This window comes from Pelodiscus sinensis, chromosome 15 (assembly GCF_052426305.1).
Source record: "Pelodiscus sinensis isolate ZL-2025 chromosome 15, ASM5242630v1, whole genome shotgun sequence".
NCBI lineage: Eukaryota > Metazoa > Chordata > Testudines > Trionychidae > Pelodiscus > Pelodiscus sinensis.
In genome coordinates, this window is record NC_143066.1 from 38,364,711 (window position 1) to 38,391,441 (window position 26,731).

Below are 26,731 nucleotides of genomic sequence, written 5' to 3' on the forward strand. Positions count from 1 at the left end.
AGTACTGTGGGAGTGTAGCCTGACCGTGAATGGCAATATGAGCTGACTTTCATATCTGAGGTGGTATCTTCACTTGCTGTGCTAGAGATCGATTAATCTGGTGTTGATTTAGCAGGTCTACTTAAGACCCACTAAATAGAATGCTAAGGGTTGCTCCAGTTGGCGCTGGTACTGCTGGCATTTGCGAGGAATAAGGGAAGCCGACCCGAGTGTTTGCTCTCCTTGGCCTCCCTCTCTGAAGAAGATAATAAGCTCAGCTTAAGTTAAGACAGTTCCAGCTACATATTTCACGTAGCTGGAGTTGCATATCTTAACCCGACTTTTCCAGGTCTAGTATAGACCTGACTTCCCTGTTACACTGCCAGCATGCAGTCTTGGCTTTTGTGTGCACTTAAAAGTGATACCACTTTAATTACATACAGGTCAATGGTTCTCGCTCTTATTTGATTGGATCCCCCTTCTTTGTGTTTATACCCCCACACGTTAGCAAAGGCAAGTCACATTGCACCAACCAGCTCTGAAAACAGTGCAGCGCCAGCAGCAGCGCAGAAGTAAGGGCGGCATTGTGAAAAATGAGATTTGTCAATATCGCTTTTCACGGTGGTCTCAGCGCCCTGTTGCTGTGCTTGATTCTGTGCTGCTGCTGACAACCAGAGCCCTGCCTCCCCCCTCTAATATAGATGCAGTAATCTTCTATATGTTTTAGAGAGTTTGTGTGTCTGTTTAATCAAGAACTCCTGCTAAACAGTAAGAGCTAGGACCACCAAGTTCAGTAGGCAGCTTCCTCTGACCATGAAGTGAAAGCAACGTAAGGATTTGGTTGTGCCAGGAAAACGGGATGTGCCTGGACTAGGATTGCTTCTCATGAAGCCAAACATCACCAAATCAGGAACATTCTGCAAAACTGACGTAACTGGGCGAACGTTGAAAGAGGCTGAACCACGATGAGCCAGAAAAACAGAATGAACCTAGAATAGGATTGCTTCTCAATAAACCTTACAGAAAAGAGATAAAATGGAGAAATGTAGAGCTGTGTTCTGTTTTGACACAGCTAAATCAATGCTTAAGGTTTGAAAACTAGAAGAAAGTGTTATTGGAAACCAAATGGACTATAACCTGTTTTTGTTATAGCATACGAATGATTAGAGTTTATAGGGATGAAAGGAAAATACACTTGATGGGATTCCCATTACAAAAAAAAAAAAATCACTAAAGAAAAATTCAATGGACAAATTTTAACAACCCCCTTTTTAAGAAATCTGAAATAAAAATTAACTTCATAAAAATAAATACCATATTTTTGAAAAACACAATTGTTTAAATGAAGTGTGTACTTTTCCCTTTTCTCTCTCCCACCTCCAAAAACAAACCACCCTAAATTGAGTTAAGGACCCAGGCAACGCCAGGTAAATCAACTATAGGTTGCTCCTCTATAAACCTATAGTTGGATTACTCCTCGTGAGGTAGTTCGAATTAGGATCTTTAATTCGAACTACCTACTCCGTGCCACGTGTAGTCGCGGGCACGGAGTTCGGACTAAGGGGGATTTAAAAATGGCGGCGCCCGGGAACATGCAAATGAAGCCCTGGATATTTAAATCCCGGGCTTCATTTGCAACTCTGCTTGCCCTCATTACCCTACCTAGCTCGAACTAATGAGCTAGTGTAGACGTACCCTTATTTAGTTCACTGACTGTGATTACTGACACTTTATTTTAGGGAAAATGCAAAAGGGTATAAAATAGTTCATAAAACAACTTTTAAATATGTTTAAAAATTTGCTTCAATCTCACAAAGCCTTCTTCCAAAGAGCGTCAGTGCTGTCATATTGGTTTCTTTTGTGCATAGATGTATTGCTATAGCCTTAAGGTTCAACAAAGCGCTAAGTATGTGCCTAAACTCATTCCTGCTCAGTGAAGTTTAAATATTTTGCAGGACCAGAACCGGTCCCTTACTCCAAAGAACTGTCCATACTAAGGATGTTAAAAGTCGATTAAAATGGTAACAGTTTAACCACTGAAAATCTCCCCCGGCCGGCTCCACTCCTGGGCTACCTCCCTGGGAGTAGAGAAGAGTTAAACCGGTATCACTAACTGATAAGCATCAGCTTATCAATTAATCAGTTAAAATTTAACATCCTTAATCCATACACATGAAGGTCATTGACTTCAATGGAACTATGGGGATTATTCACATGAGTAAACATTGGCATAATCAATGTTTTGAATTTTATTGATAGAAGTGTTGATTTTAACAAATTAGATTCAAGTCTGGACAGAAAACCCAGATCGACACTCTCTCTTCCCCCCCCCCCCACCGGAGCATCCATAAAATCCATCCAAACTGTGCAGCTAGTGGCTGTACCCGTAACAAACTGAACCAACATTCCAAAAGGGAAATCCCCTGTATTTTCAGCAAACTTGACTGAGATCCAGAATTCACAGACCAGGCCCATCTGTGCCATGAGCACAAAGCTGACGTGCCATTTTGAAAGCCCTTCCTTCATCTAGGTAAGAAGTGAAGATCTGAAATAGTACCAGGTAAACCGTGGGTTTGCTTAGTTTTGGATGGATACCCAAAGGCTTCTGAATTATTCAAACTTCTGTAATCTCCTGTAAAGTCAAGCTGGAGTGCACATGAGCACTCACTTTTTTCAGGAAGAATGGCTCTTGCGCAAGAGGGAGTTTTTCCACAGAAAGGAGCCGTCTGCACAGCTCCTTTTTGCGCAAAAGCCTCTTGCGCAAAAATGGCCCTAATTACTTATGCAAATGAAGTGTGGCAATATGCTAATCCGTGATTCATTTGCATAGGCTTTTGCGCAAGAGAGGTGCAATGTAGACATAGCCCAGGGAACCAAAGCTAAGTTACCATGTGATTTTTTTACGGTTGCAAAATGTGTCTCCTCCTTCCTGTTGCTTATTGTTCTCACTCATTACACCTTCTCTGCAATGAGGCTTAATTCTCCAATTAGATCTATATCGAAGGAACCTTCCCCCCTTCCACATATATGGATCAGATGGAAAAATCAGGGCATTAAATGGTGTTTGGTGCAGGGTCTGGGCCTTCTGTTTGTCCTGAGAGGGTCTTTGCCCACATTTTGGTCGTACAGTAGACTTCCAATATTCCGGCACTTTTGGGACCTAGGTGGTGCCAGATTATCAGATATGCCAGAGTATCAGGAGGTACTGCATACTCCCAACCCAATCCCTTTCCCTCTTCTCCCCCTCTCCCCCCAACCTTATACTCGGGTCCTGGAGCCACCAGTTCAGCCGCGCGTCTCCCTCCAGGCACTGGGACTCGTGCGCTGAGCGGTCGGTTTGTCAATGAGCTGTCCAGGACGCCGTGCGTAACCCAATCCCCCTCCCCTCCCATCCCCTTCCCCAGAGCCAAATACCTCCTCTTCCTGCTATAACCCACATGAGAGCGGCTGACCTGATGGGTTCCATCCCGGTTCCGCCATTTTGATGCCGGACTATTGGAAGTGATGGACAATTGGGTGCTGGGCTATTGGAGTTGTACTGTAGTTGATAAATAATAAAGATGTCTTGTACTTCCTATTCAAGTCATTTCCCAGAGCCTTCTCAGATCTCAAAGACCTGATATTGGAGTCTTCCCTCAGTCTGGGAGTTTTACCCATTTAAGGCCTGAATAGAAAATGAGTAAGAGCTAACAATTTTGGCTTACTGCTCTGGCTTTAAGGAACAAGCATTACTGACTGCACTAGAAGGAGTTTTCCCAGATATCTGGACAGGTACAAGGGTTCTTTTCTCGGCATAATGTATTCTTTTTCCCTGAGCAACATGAACCATGCTTGCAAAATGTCTCTTGCTAATATAACTGAAGCCGATTCCACACTGGCTCTTTCTCGACAATAAAAGGAAGGGAAAAGACAAAAGTCTCTCACGGGGTGGACCTTTTTGGTCGCCAAAACTGGGTGGTTTTCCCCCACAAAAGTCACATTGCAGTGTAAACCCACTCACTGTTTTGTTGCCAAAAGATAGTATTTGGAGACAAATGTGCCAGTGTAGACACAGCCTACATTTACGCTGGGACTTTTGCTGGCAAAACTAGGTCAGCTAGGGGTGTGGGTTTTTTCACACTCCTGACATCTTTGCTGGCATAGCTGTTATGTACTTACCAGCCCTCGGAGAGCTACAGAAGAGAACCCAGATTTCCTTATTCCCCGTCCAGAGCCTTATCTGTAGTCCACCTTTGCACCCCTAGAATAGGGTACAGCATTATTTCAGATGCCATTCCTATCTTTCAGGGTCTGTTCTAAGCTAAAGATTTTCCAGGAACACATGGCAGTTCTTCATGCAAACATCCAGTGATTATTCCCCTGTACAGGCAGTCCCCGGGTTACGTACAAGATAGGGTCTGTAGGTTTGTTCTTAAGTTGAATTTGTATGTAAGTCGGAACTGGTACATATTGTAGGGGAAACTCTAGCCAAACATTTCTCCAGAGCTCAGTTTTATTCTCCCACACCTCACTTCCCTCAGTCCTTTATTCTCAAGCTGAGGTCTCCCTGGTCTGCTGGGAGGGGGGGGGGTGCGCGCTAGCTTCGCGTCTCCCTGGTCTGCTGGGGGGAAGCAGCTAGTGCGGGATTGCCTCACCCCGTTTGTAAGTAGGGATCCGATATAAGTCGGATCCATGTAACCCAGGGACTGCCTGTATTTGGCACTGGTAAGGCCACATCTGGAGTACTGCGTCCAATTCTGGGGCCCCCACTACAGAAAGGATGTGGACGCATTGGAGAGGGTCCAGCGGAGGGCAACCAAAATGATTAGGGGTCTGGAACATATGACCTATGAGGAGAGGCTGAGGGATTTGGGCTTATTTAGTCTGCAGAAGAGACGAGTAAGGGGGGATTTGAGAGCAACCTTCAGTTTCTTTAAGGGAGGTTCCAAAGAGGATGGAGAGAGGTTGTTATCAGTGGGGGCAAATGGCAGAACGAGGAGCAATGGTCTCAGGTTATAGTGGGGGGAGGTCTAGGTTGGATATTAGGAAAAACTATTCAACTAGGAGGGTGGTGAAGCACTAGAAAGGGTTGCCTAGGGAGGTCGTAGAATCTCCATCCCTAGAAGTTTTTAAGTCTCAGCTTGAGAAAGCCCTGGCTGGGGTGATTGAGTTGGGATTGATCCTGCTTTGGGCAGGGGGGTGGACTTGATGACTCCTGAGGTCTCTTCCAGCCCTAGTATTCTGTGATAGGAGTTGCTACTCATCAATTCATTTCACCCTTCCAAGTCTCATAAAAACATCTAATCAGAGTGGTTGACAGTAGCTGTACACAGGGGTTGGATTTTCAGCAAAGATCCCTGAGGTGAAATTGTTGGCTTTTTGTCTGAAGTCCCCTGTGAGTTTGTGATTTTTATTAAGAAAGTTACAATGTACTCGCATTGATTTTCCGTACTGTTCTCCAAGATCTGCTCATGCGGTTCTCAAAACTAACCAGCACCAAAATGCCTTGCATCTTCTTTCATTTTCCGGAAATGCTCTTTGTAGCGTTGACTGCTCAAACCAGGAGGTTTGTTTAAACAGGCTGATTGAGGTTGATGTTCATTTTCAACGTGCCGTTCGTTTATTTGGAAAGTTAAATCATACAGCCTACACGTTTAAAGATTCCCCCCGCCTCTTTTAGTTTGATTTGGCTTAAAGCAAAGTGGCGTTCCAGTTTGGAGAATTTAAATGTTCAACAAGGTAGCGAGTTCCTAATGACACAATTTACCCTTTATGAACACATTTAATGAAAGAGCTCACTGTTCGTTGTGAGTTTTAACTCTTCTGTGTGTTTAAAAAAAAAAATCCAGGTCCCAAACCAGCCTAATCTAAACACAGGCACGAGCCATGGGCTTTCCTTAGAAAAATTGCTCTCTGATTTCAGCATTGTGTGTTTTGGCCTCGTACCACGCATCATGCTGATGGGCATGCAAAAAAAAAAAATCCAAAGGAGATATGGGTCTACTTTTAACACAGGAGTTTAAAAAAAGTGAAGCAATGTGGGGCTTTTTGGAGAGGAGGTGGTGGCAATAAATTTTGAGTGTGGCGAATGGTAGATTAAATGCCAGATTCCATTGCTGTTAACAAGCAGGTCTGGCAGGTTACAATAATTCCTATCACCTCCATCCCACAGTGGCAGACTAAGGGCTTGTCTGCCCAGAGAGTTACTGCAGGCCAGCCAAGGTGTGAATCAAGTGTGATTTGTGTCAGAAAGCAGTATGTCAAAGCCTGCCACAGAACTTTTAGTGCAGTGTCCCATGGTCCACCCGGCGAGTTTGTGCACAGCAAAGTTGTACGCTATAGTGTCACAGCTTGGCCTGCAGTCCACTCATGCACCATGTAGATAAGTTCATACGCTTGAAGAGGCATCCATATTATGGAAAAGGCGGGTTTCGGACTATGAAACAAGTATTGTAGTAATCTGAAAATTAGGGGACAAGTAATTTTGTTTTTCAATAACTGAGTCTAAGAAAAAAGCCCTTGTGATCAATGTTTCCTCCCGTTTTTTCCCATCCATTTGCAGAATAAATGTTGTTATGCGCACCAAGGCATGTGCAGGTGCACACCACTCACAGAAACACATGCTGCCCGTTGTGAGTGCTCTGCTAAGCATCTGGGCGGCTTTTGAAGTGCTCAGCTTATGGGGAACACTGCATGCTGATATTGGGTTCTCAGTTTCAGACCTGAATTTCACAGAGTGTTGTACACCTGCCCTCTGAAAATCTTGTCCCTTTGAGAGCATCCACAACTGACTTCTTGCTGAACATCTTCTCTTCTTCATAATATGTAAGAAGATGGGTCTGAACCAAGTTCGGTTCCAGTCTTTTCCAGAGTCCGTGTGTATGTGGATCTAGGGGTTTAGTTGGAGCCTCTCTCAGGCCTGGTCTACACTACAGTGGAAGGTCGAATTAAGATATGCATCTCTTGCTACATTAATTACGTAGTTGAAGTTGATGTACCTTAAATTGAGTTTCCGTGCCGTCCTCACAATGGTTGACTTTCTCTTACTCCTCGTGAGGTGCAGGAGTACCGGCTCCATCTGAGTTTGATTTAGTGGAACTTCACTAGACCCGCTAAATCAAATCCCAGAAGATCGACCGCGGTAGCATTAGTCTTCCGTATAGAGTAGACATGGCCTCAGATATAAGGTGGGTCTGCAGACCAGCTGTGATCACATAGAGTCTGTGCAGCTGAGATGAGGTTCCACTAGCCCATTTGCAACGTTTCAACACAATAAAATCCTCTGCAAACAAATTGTAATCTTAATGGATAAGTATGGGCCTTTTGCGTTCAGTTCTTTTCCCACTGGCATCTGTTGTTGTGAATCTGGTAAAATTATTTCTAGCATCACCTTTACACCAATGCAGCCAGGTGCTTGGGCGATTTTTATGAGATGCTTCAGCACAGTCAGCAATTGTGCCTCTGGCCTCTTTGCGTGTGTGTCTTTTAAAATTAACCTCTCATCCCGCAGGGATTCTGGGCACCCTTTGCTCTTGCTGAAGTCAAAGGGAGTCAGCTCAGCACCTCACAGTATGCGACCCTTAACTTTCCCCTTTTCCTCTCCTCCAACTGTGTTTACATTTTGAGTTTTCATCGTGTCAGGCATTTTACAGCCTTTCCACTACTGGAAAAAAGAGAACTGGAAACCTTATGATGAGGGTATAAAGGTTAAAAATAAATCAGGAACTCCGTTTAACAAACTGAGAACAAAGTGAGGCTGTCGGCTGCCAAGTTCCCCCACGTGAGTCGTGTTCCCGTCTCGGGGGCAGCGGGCAGCTGAAGACTATGTTTCTTAGCACTTGTATTACCTTTTACTACACTTGTTTGGTTTGATCAGGCCTTTAGCTGTATCAGAGTGGTACATGGAGACTTGCAACATGGTGTGCTTTGAAATCATTGGCACTCTGTACTGGCTGGGTTATGTGTTTTCTGCGCATTGAATTTGAGGTCGTTTTGGCGTTCTTTCACATCGGGCAAGGATTTTCCCACCCTCTTCCTCCTCTGCCCATCTCTGTCTTTGTAGGGCTGAGCTTTAGCTGTCTGTAGAAGTCTAATCCCTTTTTTCAAATTTTTCTAGTGTTTCAATGAGGGGTGGGGAACCTAAGTCCCGGGGGCCAGATATGCCTTGTCTTGGTCCAGGCCCCAAGACTTAGGACTTCACCCAGCAATGGGGAGCACACACCGGTGCTCCAGCCCCCTGCTGCGGCCCCCTAGGCTCTGGTGTGTGAGGGGAATGTGGGGAGTATCTTTTTCCTCAGTCAGGGGCCACATCAGGTTTTTTTTTCCCCTCACGTGTGTGCGGTCCCTGACTGATTATTTTGCTGTAGGTCAGCGGCCCCAGACCCAAGAAAAGTTCCTCACGCCTTGTTGAAATATAAACAAGATTTTTAAATGACACGTCGCGCTGCGGCGACCCTTTTGATAGTAAAATCACTGACTCCTTTGGGAAGGGAAAATTGCTCCGGCGAGATGTTGGTTTGCTGCTCGATCATTTTTGAGAGGAAGCAGAAATGTTTCTTTTCGAAGCAGGAGTCAGCGATCCTGCGGCAGCGTTCGGTCGCAGCGACTTCGTCGCGCTCTGTCCTCTGTTGCGCACACTACGCACCGACTCAGCGCGATGTCAGGCGCTCTCGGCTGAGCTGCTGCCTTTGACGCGGAGAGCGGCAGCCCCCCGAAGAACAGTCAGGTTAATAAAAAGTTGTTTGTACAGGTGGGACCTCCCTGGTCCGCCACCCTGGGGATTGGAGTGCTCCCGATTCAGAGTTTGCCAGATCAGGGGAGGTCAAATCTCCCCGCCTGGCTGTCTGCCCCACTGTGGGCTCCACCCCATCACGCCACTGCCTTCCCCCCCCCTCCGCTGGGGTTGCACCTTCCCGCCTGGCCAAGGCTCCTGGCTGCAGCTTCCTGGCTCCCCGGGAAAGGAATGGGGCTCCTTTGCAACTGATCCGGCCCCGGGTTTTCCAGCTTTCACCACCCCCTCTGCAGCCAGCCCAGCCTAGGACTTCCCAGCCACCGCTGGGCCCCCAGTACTGGCCCTGCTGCAGCCGATCCACAGCTGGTCCGGCACAGGGCTTCCCGGCTGCCAGCGCCCCCGCCCCTCCCCTCCTCCCCCAGCACTGGCCTTGCTGCAGCCAACCTGTCAGCTTTCCTACCACTGGGCTCCCAGTGAGCCCTATTGCCAGCTGCTGGGATTCTCTGGCCAGTAACATCCAGGCCCACAGATGTTGCTGGTCCAGAGTCTCCCTGATTTTGGAGGTGCAACCTGCACCTTTAAAAATGGAGCTGGCTTCTCATTGGATGATTTTTTTTCTTTTTAAATTTGTAAATGATTTGGCTCCAGTTCTGCAAAGCATTCAACCGAGCCATGAAGCACCGTGGATTTCAAATGTGTTGCTGAATGGTGACAGTTCTCACTTACATGTCCTCCCCCCCAAATTTTCACATCACCTCCTATGAGAGAGCTTCTGTATTATCCATCCCATTTCACGGCTCCTCTGCTGATGTAAATGAAAGCAGAGAGGTTAAGTGATTTGCCCAAGGGCACAGCGGCAATGCATGGCCCTCCACTTGCCTGGATCCAGCCCCTAAGGCTCAGCAGCAATGCAGGTAAGAACTGGAACTAAGGACTCCTGCATTGCTGGCTCTAGTAGCCGTGTGGTCAGACCAGACTGCCTCTGGATGGATGTTGGATAACTTACAGGCCATCACTGCTTTGAAATTGTCCGGTATAGACAATTGAAACTTCCCTGTGATCCTTTAGCATTAGGCAGTCTGTTTCACTTAATCATACCCTGATGCTTTATGGTGAGTCCGGATTCTTGACACCGGTGCCTTGAAACCCTGACGTCTGTCCATCTATCATTATTTACCTATGGGAAACATCGAGGGGCATGTCCCATTTGAAAGATGCTGGAATAGAATAACTGCTTATATCAACCGTTTGTTGCTAGATAAGGGGGCGCCGGGTGGGAGCCAGCAAATCTATCTGCTCACTCTTGTACCAAAGTGATCCCGCTGTCTTGTAGCAGAAAAGAATAAGCGAGCCCCAGCGTGACATATATTAAAGCAAAATGTAAAATAGCAAAGTCCATATGAACTGAGCAGAGGTATTTTCTAGCTGTCTAGTCTAACGTTTGGTATCGTTTTTCTCTAGGATTACGGGGGCTTTCACCTCATAAATTTGTGCCTGTTTTAGGTCGTTAATCTTTCTTTACATGTTGCCTTGCAATTTCAGAGCTTTGCCACCATCTGGGATCACATTTTAAATGGAGTTTCCACTCAGTACGTTCCTTTTCATGAAATTATATATATAAAAATATAATAAATATATCATGGCTGGTTGGTTTTAAATGTTTTCAGTGCTTTTGCAAGGGCTTACTCTGTGTGGAAAAGCTTGTCTTCTTTAATAGAGCGTCATAACAGCAATCAGTTAAAGGATCATATTTGCAATATGCCCATAATTGGCAATTTAAAATATTGGGGTATCATTTTGCCTTGTATTCTGCTGAGGAATGTGAGCTTTGTTGTTAGGACATATCACAGTCCATTCCGCATGTTATTGTCACTATTGCAAACAAAAGAAGGGGCAACACAGGGAGCAAATCCCAATGTAAGAGATGTCTCAGAGCAAAAAATACTAACGTGGGTAGCTTGATTTTTGGCAACGAATGTTCGGCTCTGTCTGAGGGCACGACGGAGGTGCCTGCATTTGAGGCCGGGTTTGAGGGTGGAAACAGGCTGAAAGGCTATGAGTTGTCATTGGCAGCGCCTATGCGGGCATGTCATGTGAAAGCCCATGGAAGGGGAGAGGGTGGGGGAACTCAAGAGAAAGGAAAAGCGACTTAACTCAGACAGGGACTTCTGTTGGCCAATTCGTGGAGGCAATGGAAGCAGGACAGAAAGGAGGAAGTGAAAGAGAGCTGCAGAATGATGTTGCCTGCCAAAGGATAGATTGGTGGATGTTGTTGACCGTGCAGCTGTCCACAAAGGAGGGGTATTTGGGAACACTGGATGTGTCCATGGATTATGGAAATCCAGGGGGGAGGGAGGCCTGGGGCAGTTCCCAGAAGTGTGGACGCAAAGGCCGACTTCCTGCCTCAGCTGCTCCCCAACCAGAAGCCAAGTTCTCTCAGGGCTGTGTGCTACTATTGGCTGCCTCCTTTGTGGCTGGACAATTGCTGCCAGAGAGGGAGCTCTACATGAGGTAATGTTATCCTTCGGTACATCCATTCTCCCTTGGATGTCTGCACAGATGTGTTCGAGGCCACTGAGTGGTCATGCCATGGTACTTGGCTCCTTCTGAACTCCACATCCATTAGGGTGTGGGGGCGCTTCAGCCGACGGTGGGTCTGACCTGGACGGAGCAGTGGTGCTCCAGCCCGACCAGTCCGTGCCTGCCCCCATTCAAGCTGTTAACTGGTGAAACGTAACGTTTAACTGATTAAATGGGATTTTACATCCCTAATCTCCATCTGGTTGGACCCCTGGATCTCCCAGTGTCAGTCAAAGCTGAAGCTCCCTTAAGGGAACTTTGTAGAGAAAGCGGGGGATGGTGAAAGGAAGGTACCATGAAAGTGGCTCTCTTTCTCTCAACATCACCCAAATCAGGAGGCCCCGGATTCAGTATACCTGGGTCAGGAAGGATATTATTCCCAATCTAGCGTAGGGGCCATGTTGAGAGTGGGTATTTATACTAGAATCCCAGGGGAGCCAACTGAGGTCACTCAAGTAGGTTGATCTGCAAAGAATGGGGGAGCCATTCCCCAAAGCTGGTGGTTATTCCAGTGCTTAGCTTTACCAGCCCAGCACAAAACAGCTTCTCTGGTACTTTACTGGTTACCCAGAAGCCAACAACACAGTTTCCTTAAAGCAACCCAGCCTTAGGCCTCTACCGAGGCACCCAAGTCAAAAATAGAATTCTGTGGTTCGAAGAGACCTCAGGAAGTTTTCAAGTCCAACCCTCTGCCCAAAGCAGGACCAACCCCAACTCAATCAACGCAGCCAGGGCTCTGTGAAGCTGGATTTTAAAAACCATCAAGGATGGAGATTCCACCACCTCCCTAGGCAACCCTTTCCAGTGCTTCACCATCCTCCTAGGGAAATCGTTTTTCCTACTATCCAACATAGACCTCCCCCACTGTAACTTGAGACCATTGCTCCTCATTCTGCCATCTGCCACCACTGAGAACAACCTCTCTCCAGCCTCTTTGGAACCCCCCTTCAGGGAGTTGAAGGCCACGATCAAATCCCCCCTCACTCTTCTTTTATGCAGACTAAATAAGCCAAAATCCCTCAAACTCCCCTCATATGTCGTGTGCTCCAGCCCCCTAATTATTTTGTTGCCCTCTGCTGGACTCTCTCCAATGTGTCCACATCCTTTCTGTAATGGAGGGGTGGGCAGAACTGGATGCAGTACTTCAGATGTGGCCTCACCAGTGCCGAATAAAGGGGAATAATAACTTCTGCTGGCAGTGCTCCTACAAATGCATCCTAATATGCCGTTAGCTTTCTTGGCTACAAGGGCGCACTGTATGATGAGGATCACTGATGATTTTGTTCATCATATCAGCAATTTCTACCAATCCCAATGAATCAGACGCATTAGCTGCCAGGTTAATGAATAGTTCTATCCTACCCCAAATACATGCTTACAGCCCACGTACAGACATGAGAGCAGTTCTGAGATCAGATTCCGAGTAGAGATGATAAGCTTTCTAGTTGCGAAGAATTCTTACAGGATTAGTCCATAGGTTATAGTCATGGAGTACTGTGTCCAGTTCTGGGCGCCACATTTCAAGAAAGATGTGGAGAAATTAGAAAGGGTCCAGAGAAGAGCGACAAGAATGATTAAAGGTTTAGAGAACATGACCTATGAAGCCAGGCTTCATGAACTGGGCTTGTTTAGTTTGGAAAAAAGAAGATTAAGGGGGGACATGATAGCAGTTTTCAAATATCTAAAAGGGTGTCACAAGGAGGAAGGAGAAAATTTGTTCCTCTTGGTTTCTGAGGACAGGACAAGGAGTAATGGGCTTAAAGTGCAGCAGGGGAGGTTTAGATTGGACATTAGGAAAAAATTCCTAACTGTCAGGGTGGTCAAATATTGGAATAAATTGCCAAGGGAGGTGGTGGAATCTCCCTCTCTGGAGATATTTAAGAACAGGTTAGATAGACATCTGTCAGGGATGGTGTAGACAGAGCTTGGTCCTGCCTTGAGGGCGGGGGGCTGGACTCGATGACCTCTTGAGGTCCCTTCCAGTCCTATGATTCTATGATCTATATTCAGAGTTGAGTCCAACCATGCTTGGAAATCTCAGTCTTGTAACTCAGATTTCCCTGGATGAAGTTTAATCAGATAAAAAAGATCAGGTCCCAAGGGTCTTTATATCACCCCAGGCTTCTCTGTACCATTCAGAGCCTTTAGTTGAACAATAGGAAAACCTCAAGACTTATTTCCTAAGCACCATTGGTAGCTAGCTACATAGAGTAACATAAAACAATTCTCCATCATTCACACCTGATTTGCTGCATAGTTCAAAAAGAGAGGAATGTGGTGTGAATAGGAACCATTTGGCTTCATTGTTAACCTGGAACAATCAGTGTAAACGCATCAGAACACAAACTTTATCTACCAGTTTGTCCATAAATCATAGAAACGTAGAACAGTAGAACTGGAAGGGACCCTGAGAGGCCGTCAAGTCCAGTCCCCTGCCTTCATGGCAGGACCAAGCACTGTCTAGATCAGTGTTTCTCAACCAGTGGTACAGATACCCTCGGGGTACTCGAGAGAAGTCTGGGGAGTACATCAACTCAACTGAAATTTGGAGAAAACTGAATTTTTGTGTGATGTTTTACAGCGCTTTATTATTTTTGTACTTCTTACACCCAAAAATTTTATCGCCTGCCCAGCTACGATTAAGTTGTTTAAACCAATGTGTTGCAATGGTAGAAAAAAGTTTTGTGTGTCTGAAAACTGTAGGTACTGGGAGTACTTTTTAAAAAAAAGATTGAGAAACACTACTTTAGATCATCCCTGATAGATGTCTATCCAACCTTCTCGTAGATATCTCTTGAGATGGAGACTCCACAACCTCCCTCGCCATAAAGGCTGAATTTGAATAATTTATCCTGCAGGATGCTTAACCTATTCTGGTCATGTGTCACATAGGCTAATAGAAATAAAATAGAGATCGAAAAGGCCTCCTTCCTAAAATGAACCGTAGAACCTGCGAAATGCCATGCATTCTTTATCCCTACTGAGCTTTCAAGACTTCTCAGGATCAGGTCCTAAACATCATGTCATCTTGAGAGCCCCCATATCCACACCAGGGAGGGAACACATGGCTTGTTACCGTGATGTGCAATGGCTTCAAGCTTCCCCTTATTTGATGAATGTTCCCCCTTGTATCCAGAGGGAGCGGTGGTTGCCAATTCTGCTTTCAGACAACCTCATTTTGGGTCTGCACATCCTAAACTCAGAACTCCGGTCATCTGAAGAAGTGGGCTGTGCCCACGAAAGCTCATGATACCACCTACGTGTTTTGTTAGTCTATAAAGTGCTACCAGACCATTTGTTGCTTTTTTCATGTAACTCTATTAGTCCCATTTCTGCTGGGTGTAACTGAAATCAGGCTCTGACCCATTCTCGCTGAGCCAATGTGGCATTTTGCTGATGCCATTAATAACAGACATTTTCCCCTTCAAACAGCCAACTGCAACAAGATCCTATAACTTCCCCAAGTCCTTAGGCCATCAGAGTCGAGATGTCTGTTGCAAGCTCTGCTGGTTATTGGAAAGCAGCTCTGAACAAATAAATAGCCCAAATGGCTCGGCCGTTTCGGCCGTAATTTTAGCTCTGTGCTCCTCCAAGAATGTACAAGATGAATAAGTGAATCTGTAATACATCTACAATTAATTCTATGTACGGCAGGCCGCCCCAGGGCTTGCTATGTAGGAATAATGTCAATAAACAGGTATGCTGTGGACCATGGAAATGTGGTCTTTATTAGTTGGGCAGGAAAGTTTTGACCATGCGCAAGGGTGCTGTCTGGAAAAGTAAACAGTTCAGTTATAGATCTGCTTTCTTCCCCCATCTAATTTGCTGGAATCCAAAGTCTGCCACTTACACATACCTCTGGTAAACTATAAACCAATGGACATCTCTCTCTTTCTTCTCATTTACACTGGTGTAAATTGGGGCTGTCTCATCTTGAGCAGAGTTTGGCTGGGTAAATAAATGTCCCATATGGAAAGCTTTCACCTACGTAAATGACTTTTCTTTGGGAACTTGAATGCAAATCCTCTGGGATATTTTAGACCACAGATGCATGTTTCATGGGAGAATTTCTCCCTTTCCCCTCTACCATTTGTAGCCATTGTTCTGTAAGAAACCCAATGCCCAGGCATGAAGCATTTCTCTGGTTTTTTTTCTTGCTTTTAATGTTTGTTTCCAAGCCTGGCTGGGCATGGAGGAGAGACCTGTTTCTCCTTTGAAAACCCTCTCCATGCAGAAGGCCGTGGACAGGGGTTAAAAATGAACCAGCAGATTTTTTTTTATACATATAAAGTAAAAATATATGCTCTACATCTGAAGTTTATTTAGGTCCTTTGGGACAGTGGCGCGGCTCTACGTCTCTAGTAAATTGCCAACATTTTATGGTTGTGCTGGCACCGAGTCAAACACACATCTCCTTGGCTTGTGTTGCTGTCTTAAAGCAGGCAAATTCCAGTATGTTTTTCTGTTCGCTGAATATTACTATTGACTGGACAAGGAAAGCCCTGCCCAGCCAGTTAACTTGTAGCTAACTTTCTTTTTATTAATAGTCCTACCAGGACTTAATTATTTAGATGTTTCATTACTAAAGAATCACCCCCCTCTGAACCACTCTCATGTTAGAGCTCTGCAGTTTAAAGTAGACACAACATTTTTATTTTGGATATGATTTTATATTTAATTGGCTGGCGTTAATTATAATTGGAAGTTTTCTGAGGGGTTATTTATCTATCTTTGTTCTTACATACAATATTGTGTGTGTGTGTGTGTGTGTGTGTGTGTGTGTGTGTGTGTGTGTGTGTTAGTGTTAGTTAAAGCTGGAATTTTCAAAAGGAGCCTAAAAGACAGGCACCCAATTCCCGTTGCATTTCTTTGGAAAATCCCAGTCCATGTGTTGATCCTCCACACCAAACATCAAGTTGTGCAACAGCGAAGGTTGCTGCACTTGTATGTCACATACCTGATACAAAATCTGCGCTGATTAGGCCTCAGTTGGAGTATTATGTCTCATTCTGGGCACCGCATTTCAGGAAACATGTGGAGAAATTGGAGCAGGTCCAGAGAAGAGCAACAAGAATGATTAAAGGTCTAGAAGACATGACTTATGAGGGAAGAATGAAAGAGCTGGGTTTGTTTAGTTTGGAAAGAGAAGACTGAGACGGGACAAGATAGCGATTTTCAAATACCTAAAAGGGTGTTACAAGGAGGGGGAGAAAAATTGTTCTCCTTGATTTCTGATGATAGGACAAGAAGCAATAGACTTAAATTGTGGCAAGGGAGGTTTAGGATGGGCATTAGAAAAAACTTCCTGTCAGAATGGTTAAAAACTGGAATCACCGAGGTCTGAAAGAATGTTTATACAGGCAGTCCCCGGGTTACGTACAAGGTAGGGACTGTAGGTTTGTTCTTAAGTTGAATTTGTATGTAAGTCGGAACTGGCGTCCAGATTCAGCCCCTGCTGAAACTGACCAGCGGCTGACTACAGGAAGCCTGAGGCAAAGTTGCTCTGCCCCGGGCTTCCTGGAATCAGCCGCTGATCAGTTTCAACAGCGGCTGAATCTGGACGCCTGGGACAGAGTAGCTGGGGCGCTGCCGGGTAGGTCCCCGCAGCGCCACACCTTGGCGCTGTGGGGACCAACCTGGCAGCACCCCAGCTGCTCTACTGCAGGTGTCCCCAAGTCAGCTGCTGCTGAAACTGATCAGCGGCTGATTCCAGGAAGCCTGGAGCAGAGCAACTTTGCCTCGGGCTTCCTGTAGTCAGCCGCTGGTCAGTTTCAGCAGCAGCTGACTTGGGGATGCCTGGGGTAGAGCAGCTGGGGGGCTGCTGGGTTGGTCCAGTAGCGCTGCTCCTCGGCGCTACTGGACCAACCCAGCAGCTCCCCAGCTGCTCTGCCCCAGGCGTCCTGATTCAGCCGCTGCTGAAACTGACCAGCAGCGGCTGAATCAGGATGCCTGGGGCAGAGCAGCTGGGGTGCTGCCAGGTTGGTCCAGTAGCGCCGAGGAGTGGCGCTGCGGGACCAACCTGGCAGCGCCCCAGCTGCTCTACCCCAGGCATCGGCGAGAAAAGCCTGGTCTGCTGGGGGGGGGGGGTGCAGCTACTGCGCCCCCCCCCAGCAGACCAGGGGGACGCGTGTGGCGGGACCGCCGAGGCGCGTCGCAGTCCCGCTGCCCGCATCCTCTGTGGCTTTTCTCCGCGTCTCCCTGGTCTGCTGGGGACCCCCGCCCCCCCCCAGCAGACCAGGGAGACACGGAGCGGCTTTTCTCACCGCGGAGGACGTGGGCGGCGGGACCGCGGCGCGTCTGGGCAGTCCCGCCGCCCGTGTCCTCCGGGGCGAGAAAAGCCCCATTCGTAAGTACGGATCTGACATAAGTTGGATCCGTGTAACTCGGGGACTGCCTGTATATGTGGTGTATGTGTGGTGTCTCAATATAAAAACAAATTGTTATATCTCGAATATTTGAGTTTGTTGGACTGTTTGTTTGTCTCTTTGTTCAAGAATTCCTCCTAAATGGTAAAAGGACCACCAAATTCAGTAGACAGCTTCCTCTTATCAGAACTTAAAGCAAGGTCAGGGTTTGGGTGCACCAGGAAAATGGGATGTGCCTGGAATGAGAGTGCTTTTCAGAAAACCACATAGAAAAGAGACAGAATCACCAGGCATGTGAAAGGGGCTTTCTGGCCCTCTCCCCCAGTTTTTCAGTGGTGCACATCATAGTAAAAACCTCCATACAGATATGCAGATCGGATGCACCTGAGACATGCCTGCAGTGTGATCCTTAGAAAGGATGTTGTGTGGAAATGATACTGTTTAGCTCACAAGTTTAACAAATGATAGTTGTGAAAGATTCTTTTGATTATTTAGGTAGCTAGGTGTTTGCTGTTTTCTCTGAGGTTGCACTCTGTGTTCTTTATGGAAACATGCTTAGGAATAGGACTATACCTGACTTGAATATGCTTTATGCAAAATACTGCATGTTACTTGATCACCGGAAAGCTTGTATTCCCTTGAATGTGCATTTTCTACATGTGTGCAGGTGCCATTTTTGTATCTGTATATTGACCGTAGTTTTATTACCAATGTGTTGAGAAAAACCTATTTTCAGCCCATCAGGAACAACAGTGAAGAGGCTAGATACACAGCTAATAGGCCATTAACAAGAAACTACTGAGTGGGGAAGAATTGTCTTCCTGCAGGCATGCTACAAAAGATATGTGGTCATGTTACCCGATGGTGGAATCCATCTTGAATTTTGTATATTCCCTCAAGGGTGTGGTGGTATTGGACAAAGGGAAATTCTATAGAAGGCAAGGGAAGGAAACAGCGATTGTCTTCAGCTGGCGTTACAGACTGTCATCCCGCCCCAAGAGAATACACAACACCTGAAAACAAAAGTACTGTAATGCCGGGGGAGAGGGCCAGAAAAAACTTTTTCCTGTGATTCTCAGCCTGAGGCTATGTCTAGACTACGTTCTGTTTTCGAAAAAGGATATGCAAATTCCATGAGAATTTGCATATCTTCTTCCGATCTCACTTTCAAAAGAGGATCTTTTGAAAGTGAAAGTAGTTTGGACATGGGTTTTTTTCGGGAAAAAACCCTTTTTAGAAAAAACCACTCTTCCTTAAAAAAAAAACAAGGTTTACGTGGGGGTGGGAGGGTTTCAAAAAAGGAGTTTTTTCCCAAAAAACCCACGTCCAGACTACTTTCACTTTTGAAAGATCCTCTTTCGAAAGTGAGATTGGAAGAAGATATGCAAATTCCCGCAGAATTTGCGTATCCTCTTTTAAAAAAAAAAAAGTAGTTTAGACGTACCCTGAGTTTCACCATTCCCTAGTTTCATTCCATTACTTCTCTTCGTGCCCCCTCTACTGTTCCTGTGTTTGTGATGTTTGTACTGCTCATATGTGTGAACAGTTATTTTGTCCGTTAATCCAAGTCATCCAAATTCATCCTATTTCTTTCTATCTTTATTTACCAGTAGGTCCCTCCAGACCTTTATTCACTTTTATTTCTCTTCTCTGAAATACTTTCAATCAGTTAAATTTTCTGCAGGTGTTAACACACTGGGATCTGAAAGAATGTGTGTATATGTGGTGTGTGTGTGGTGTTTCAATATAAAAACACGGGTGTGGTGTTTTTTCTTACTTGTGGAGGAGCGAAGCAGGGCCGTAGGTTTATTATAATCACTGATATAATAACTTTAAACAATTTTAAAAGCATTTTGTGGGATTATCTACCATTGTCACTTATTCCAAGACTTATTCCTCTCCGTGTCAGCTGTAAGTTTGTCTTGCAGCTGGTTAATTTGATTCATAAACGACTGCTGCAGATACTGAAGTGGATCACAAGCCCTTTCCCTTGCGCAGTTCTCCCACGTAGAACTTCTTGGAAGCTTTCTAGGAGGCACAAGGTTGTGACTCAGCAAAGGAGTGGAGCTGGAGGTTTACTAACACCCCCAAACTAAACTCATTAAAAAGATGGACTGTTTCCCTCTTCCGATGGGTTTGACACGGACGCCTCTTCATGACACAGCAGAGATGTTTTCATAGGAAACAATTGCGCTAGGAAAGCACTCGGCATGCCAGAATTATACGGCTCGGTAGGTTTTTTCCTCTTAAATGCCAGCAGATGCTCCATGCACCTTTCCCCCGGCTTTGACAGTGCCAATGTGGGTATTCCTCAGGTGGAATGGGATGCTGGAGGTAGGGTGAAGGAGTGGAGGGGAAGCCACTCCATGTTTCTATGGGCAGCTGTTGACTTGAACACAAAAGGAAAACAGGGAGAGCTTTCCCAGCGCCACAGTTGCCTGTGTGTCAGGGTTGCTGGGGGCAACTCTGTCTCTCAGATTTGCTCTGGACCTCTTCTTTAGCCTCAACACCCTCTCCTGAGTAAATACTTGTTTCTCACTGGGAAAGCTACAAAGCGCTACACCCGTGCTTCACAACCATATGGAATGCATTCCGAAAGAACACACACACAGCACACGCTCCTTTGGGCTTTTCACTTCTTTTGCTCCCCCTCTTCTCCTCACCTATTTTTTAACTAATCTCTCTTTCTCTCTCTCACACACACACACACACGTGTGTGTGTGAACGCACACACACTTTCCTGTTACTTCCCATAGTTGACTTACACAAGATTTATGGTTTTGAAAGGTGGCTACAGTGTAGGAGAGGAAGGTTACATTATTGATAATGCCTTGATAGGCTCCATATGCCTAAAACCGTTTCCCATCAAAAACACTTCTTTCCCTCCCTCAACAAATCCTCCAGGGAGCCATGTGTTCTCTGTGGTGGAGTTGCTGCCGTGTTAGAATGTTGAGCTCTTGGGTCGGGGACTTATTTGACTCCTCTCGTCTATTGTACATCTTCTCCTCTACCAACATGTGCATGTAGATACTGAGAAACAGGAAGGAAAAAGGCACTGTGCTAGCATGAACTGTGTTACTGACTCCATGACAAATTGCGGAGCTCCATCTCGTCTTTTTTTCTCTGCTTTGTACTTTGGGATGACGATTATTGATAACTAATATGGCTGCTCACCACGTAGGTCAGGTCTGCACTTACCCCGAGATGGACATTCCAGAGATTGATCTTTTGGGGTTTGATTTATCATGTCTAGTTAGGCCCCATTAAATCAACCCGGAACTCATTGATCCCGGAACTCTACAAGGTTGTGAGGAGTAAGGGAAGTCGACGGGAGAGTTTCTTCCGTTGACTTCCCGCAGTGGGTATGCTGCAGAAATTCTGCTGAAGTCGACTCCAGCTATGCTATTCTTCTAGATGGAGTTGTGTATCCTAGGTTGACTTTTTCCAGTAGCGTAGAGCTTTCCTGAGTCTGATGAGGATCTGGGATAAAGATCAAAAAATCCATTTGCATTTTCTGGCTTGTCTTCACACACATACAAATGTCTTTTTTAAGCAAGGACTCAGGCTTGGTCTGCCTACCTATCAAACAATGAAGGTGACAATGGTTCTTTGTCTTTGAAGAATCTCATGATACCATCTAGATGTTTCATCAGTCTTTAAGTGTTTCCTGACTCTTTGTTGTTTGCTAATTAATGGTTCTTATCTGCCCTCTTTGGCTCTCTAGTCTTTAGGTGCTTATAGACTATTTGTTTTCCCTATTGCTTTCCAGCTCCGCTTTCCCTTGAAAATATTTTTTGCCCACTGCCTTTTCTTGTCCCGCCCCCCTTCCCAATTTTCCCTTCTTCCACCTTCCCCCCCATCTTCCCTATTTATTTTGGTCCTAAACATCCAACACTCCAGTCATCTGAATAAGTGGGCTGTGCCCACGAAAGCTCATGATACCATACATGTTTTGTTAGCTTATAAAATGCTACCAGACTATTTGTTATTTTTTCAGTTTACCTGTACAGACTAACTCGGATATCCCAAAAGCTTACAAAGGTTTCCCAGCATAGCTGTGTCAGTAAGGAGTGTGGAGAAAAAAAATCCCGCCCCCTAACAGAGACAGCTATACCGGCAAAATCTCAGAGTCAGCACAACTGTACCAACAGAAGAGTGCTTTTATTGGCCTAACCGATGTCGTTCTGAGAGCTACCGTGCCTATGCTGGCAGACCTCCCTTTTCTAGTATTCACAACGCTTTCATGATGCCAGCAGAACTAGGCCAGCAAAGGCTCCGTAGCATGGATGAGATTTGCAGTCGTAGTTTTGCATGGGACTCCTCCCCCATGTCCATTTTCTTCCCCTACAGAAGGGGGAGCTTCAGAGACGTAGGAAAGTGTGGATGCCTCTCTGAACAGAACCTCTGCGGTCCGGCAATCCCATGGGAACATGTTTCTCAACACCTGGGTTTGTTGTGCCCCACAGTCGCTGCCTTTCTCAAGGGTCTAGTTATCTTCACTTCTGGTTCTTCCCAAAAGTGAGGTAGCTAAGAGATGTGGGCATGTCTTCACAGCACACCGACTGCAAGATAAAATAGAAGAGGGGTGCGGGTGGGTGTGTCTCATCTTTACCTCACTTTGTTGTTTTAATTTCAGAATTAAAGGACCGTCTCCTCCCATACAAACCCACCCGGGGATTGAGGTCCGCTGAGGAGGCTCTGCTCTGTGTTCCTCCGTTTATGGAGAGAAGGTTGACATCTACATGGACCAGGGCCTTCTCAGCCTTTGCCCCTAGGCTATGGAATTCTCTCCCCCGGACAGTCACCAGGCAACAACGTTGGTACTGTTTTGGCGCCAGGCCAATGCCGCCATTTTACCCGTGCTTGTATTGGTGTTTAGGTGTGTGTCTTGAGGTGTTTTAACAGGTTTTCTGCCCCCCCCCTCTTTTGGGGTTCTGTATTTTACTTTTATATAGTCCTTTAAAAATATTTTGTTGTCTTTTAAAAATATTTTGTAAGCCACCTCAAATATTTTAAATAGAGAGGTGCAGTAAAATTATTTTCAATAAATAAATAATTTGCAGGCCTTCAACCCACTTGTCCCTTCCCCCCATGTTGCTGGGTATAATTACACCCTGTAAAGCTGACACCATATCCAGTTTGGTTTTGATTACATAATCCACACACACTTGCTCTCCTTTCCAAACGGAAAAATATTGCCTAGCAGTTTTGGAGTCAAGGTGGAATAAAGAAAACAGCCTTTGATGAATCTCTCTGTAGTAGTGGGGATTGCTTGTGAAGACTCAAACATCCAGATTAATTTAAAACAGCTCCCAAGTGACGGGGAGGAGGGGAAAGGGGCCCCCAATGGCATTTCAAACTGATCATCCTGCAGAACCAGGATGTATGAATACCATAACCTTCAACCCCCTAGTCGTATTGGCCTTGGCAGAGTTCCTTGACCCCTTGGATTGCTCCATCCTGTCCTAGTGTTAAAGGAAGGAAGGATGCGGTCTTTTGTCCTGGGGCGGGGTGGGGGCGGGTTACAACAGCCTTAGACCCAGATAAAGCAACAGCTTTATTAATTCCAGCTTTGCTAATAGGGAATTACAATAGTTGTGGGATTTGGCCAGGAGCGCGGACTCCATTGTCATGCATAGTACAATATTTTCCCTTGTTTGTCGTTTGGATTTTGCTACAAATAATTTGAAGATGTGTTGTGTCTCCTTCAATTAAAACAGTGATTTTCAGCTATTGTTTTTGCTGTCAGGATTTTCAAACAAGGCTAATAAATATGAACGTTTGCTAGACATGCAAAGGCGAATTCTTAGCTACTTTTTTTTTTAATGGAGCATTTTTATCTGGGGAGGTTATTCGCTGCCACGAGTTTGTTTTCGTCTGAGTGATGGAAGAAGCAGGTTTATTGCACTGCATGGAAAAGTTCCCGGTGTCAGAAAACATCAGGATGCTATACAAATAATGTGGTGCAAACACTAGCATCTTAAATTGACATCACACATTTGGAGTCATTTAGTTAGAATGTAAACATGCTGAAATGGAGCCCACCTCTGTGAATCAGAAGCCCTGACTTCCTTTTCTTTCCTGGTTCTGTGATTGAATAGGAGATGTAATCTCCAGGGCTGTGTCCAGACTCCATGCCTCCGCCGACGGAGGCATGTAGATTAGCCAGATCGGAAGAGGGAAATGAAGCCGCGATTAAAATAATCGCGGCTTCATTTAAATTTAAATGGCTGCCCCGATCTGCCGATCAGCTGTTTGTCGGCAGATCGGGGGAGTCTGGACGCGATGCCCCGACAAAGAAGCCTTTCTTCATCGACACAGGTAAGCCTCGTGAAACCAGGTTTACCTGTGTCGATGAAGAAAGGCTTCTTTGTCGGGGCATCGCGTCCAGACTCCCCCGATCTGCCGACAAACAGCTGATCGGCAGATCGGGGCAGCCATTTAAATTTAAATGAAGCCGCGATTATTTTAATCGCGGCTTCATTTCCCTCTTCCGATCTGGCTAATCTACATGCCTCCGTCGAAGGAGGCATGTAGTCTAGACACACCCCAGGAATGCAACACCTTTCTCTTTCCCTGTGTTCTTCTAGCTGTATCGCCTCTTTTATGCTACTTACCACTTGTTTTGATCTCTGTTGAGGAGGAGGATTTATAAGGGAGAGGCATTAAGTAACCGCTAGGGATGTGAATGGGTTACTAGATACTGGTTTCAGAGGGGGTAGCTGAGTTAGTCTGTAACTGGAAAAACTTAAAAAGCAACAAATAGTCTAATAGCACCTTAAAGACCAACAAAACATGGAGATGGGCAAAACCCACTTCTTCAGATGACTGGAGTATTCAAAGTCCAGATCCAAGAATAAATAAGGGAAGGGACAGGGGGGAAGATGGGGAGGAAGGAGAAAACAGATAGCGAATAGATTCTTCGGATGAGTTAGTCTGTATAGGATAGATTGTTTAAGTTACAAGAGGCTGATAAGAACAATTCGCACCTCCATTGGTTGGTTGGTTGGTTAAGTCATTAGGATGTGGAAGGTAAAGTGGGAGCCAGCTGATGTCTCTGTTCATTCCATTCTGATAAGAATTAAACTTGTAAATGAAGTTACGTTCCAACCCTTCCCTGTGTATTTGGCTTGTGGAATTGGCCTGAAACAACCCGGTGACTTGGAAATCCATTCATGCGTGCCCAAACCAGCCTTTTTGGATATCTGATTTGTGTCCATTCATTCTTTCCCATAGTGACTGTCCTGCTAACTGGATACCGGTTAACTGGTACTTGGGAGCCGCCCCCTGCTCACAACCCACCATGGGTGGAGGGATGCTCCAGTCCCGCAAGAGTTGGGAGCCTGCATGGGGGAATGGGAGTAGAAGTTGCTGCCTGCCCTTCCTCTCCTCCCCCCCCCCCCCCACCTTAGGGGCTGCCAGCTGTTTCTTCTACAGATGGTTTAGCTGGTTAGCTGATTAATCAGTATTTTTCATCCCTTGCAATCACACAGCGTCTACAGAATTAGAGCTGATCAGATAACTCCAGTTTTGTCTGTGGGGAGGCTTCTTGTGAAAATGGCTAATTTTTTTTGCTGGGAAAAAAAATGGAACCTAAATCTGTAAAGGATTCGGGGTTTTGGAAGAAAAAAAGTGTCCCCAGATTTTGGTTTCACAGCAAGAAAATGCCAAAGTAAGAATGCGAGGGAAATGGTCTTCTAAAAATGGCATTGAGGTGGTGGCAGGAGGAAATCGTTTTCTCGTAGAATGTTTCAATACAATAGGTTCCACTGGCTCTGTTAGTAGGGGTAGTGGATGCAGAGGAAGTCTACTGCCCCGTGACACTTTTTCTTCTCTCTTTCAGACCCAGCCTGTACCCAACCCACTTGCCTATTACATGCATCGGTCCCCATGGTGGTTTCACCAGTTTGAGACCTTATGCAATCACTTCATTGAGCTGGTGGTGCCGTTTTTTATCTTCATGGGACGGCGCATGTGCATCATTCACGGCGTGCTACAGATTCTCTTCCAGGTGAGACATTCCTACTTTGGCCTGATTAGCATCGCAGCTTCGTGAGTGGTTGCTGAAACATTTGGAAGACTCTGGAAGCCACCTCCTATTTTTATACATCTTGCAGCATGACTGTATAAGGTCTCAGGAAATACATTAACATCTAGGGCAGAGGCACCGGATGGTTCAGGTTAGGTCACTCGTTGAAATCCAGCCCAAGTTGATGGTTATTCAAAATCAGTGGCTGATACCTCTTTGCAAAGCTGCTGGGGGCATGTCTGGTCTGATGCATGAAGGCATCCCTGCCGATTTTTCTCATCACAATTAGCATTGTTGTGAGCCGAGAGACCAACATTAATAGAGGGATTAAAATAATCGCTACAGTTGGGTCATAGCTCCAGCTGACGGAGTTGGTAGTGTTGGATGAAATTTCACTATTTATCAAAAATCGATCTTTTTATGAAAACATTTAATTTTTTTTTCAAACATTTCTATTCTCTGAAGAACATTGACAAATATGGATGGGAAAATGTAGCCTCTTCAATGTTGGTTTCGTTTTTCTGCGCGGCCAGATTTTATGACTTTACTTTGAATTTTAAAATGGTCCATATTTTAAAGTTAAAATGTTTAATGTAACAAGGCAATCCATGAAAAACTCAAAAGTGGAAAATCCTAGACTGTTCCTTTGCTAATTCCTCTCCAAGTCTTTTCCCTCAAAGTAAATTGCTTCTTAATTAAACTGCAGCCATTCTGAATCTCAGGCGCAACTTTTGATTGTTAAATAAGAACGGCCACACCGGGTCAGACCAAAAGTGCATCTAGCCCAGTATCCTGACTGCTGACAGTGGTCAATGCCAGATGCCCCAGAGGGAGTGAACAGAACAGATAATCGTCATGTTACCCCCTCCCCTGTCATCCATTTCCAGACAAACAGAGGCTAGGGACACCATTCCTACCCATCCTGGCTAATAGCAATTAATGGACCTAACCTCCATGAATTTATCCTGCTCTTTTTGAACCCTGTTAAAGTCCTGGCCTTCATATCTTCTGGCAAGGAGTTCCATAGATTGACTATGCACTGAGTGAAGAAAAACTTCCTTCTGTTTG

General features: G+C 45.5%; 1 protein-coding gene across 4 annotated transcripts in view; it reads left to right on the forward strand.

Moving 5' to 3' along the window:
* The window catches only part of LMF1 (lipase maturation factor 1), a 441,609-nt gene that overhangs the window by 285,835 nt on the left and 129,043 nt on the right, over positions 1–26,731 (forward strand). For all 4 annotated transcript variants that reach the window (XM_075899803.2, XM_075899802.2, XM_014569758.4 and 1 more), the window contains one exon: positions 25,478–25,645. In XM_075899803.2, coding sequence (XP_075755918.2) covers positions 25,478–25,645 — 168 coding nt within the window. The remainder of the gene's footprint in view (positions 1–25,477; positions 25,646–26,731) is intronic.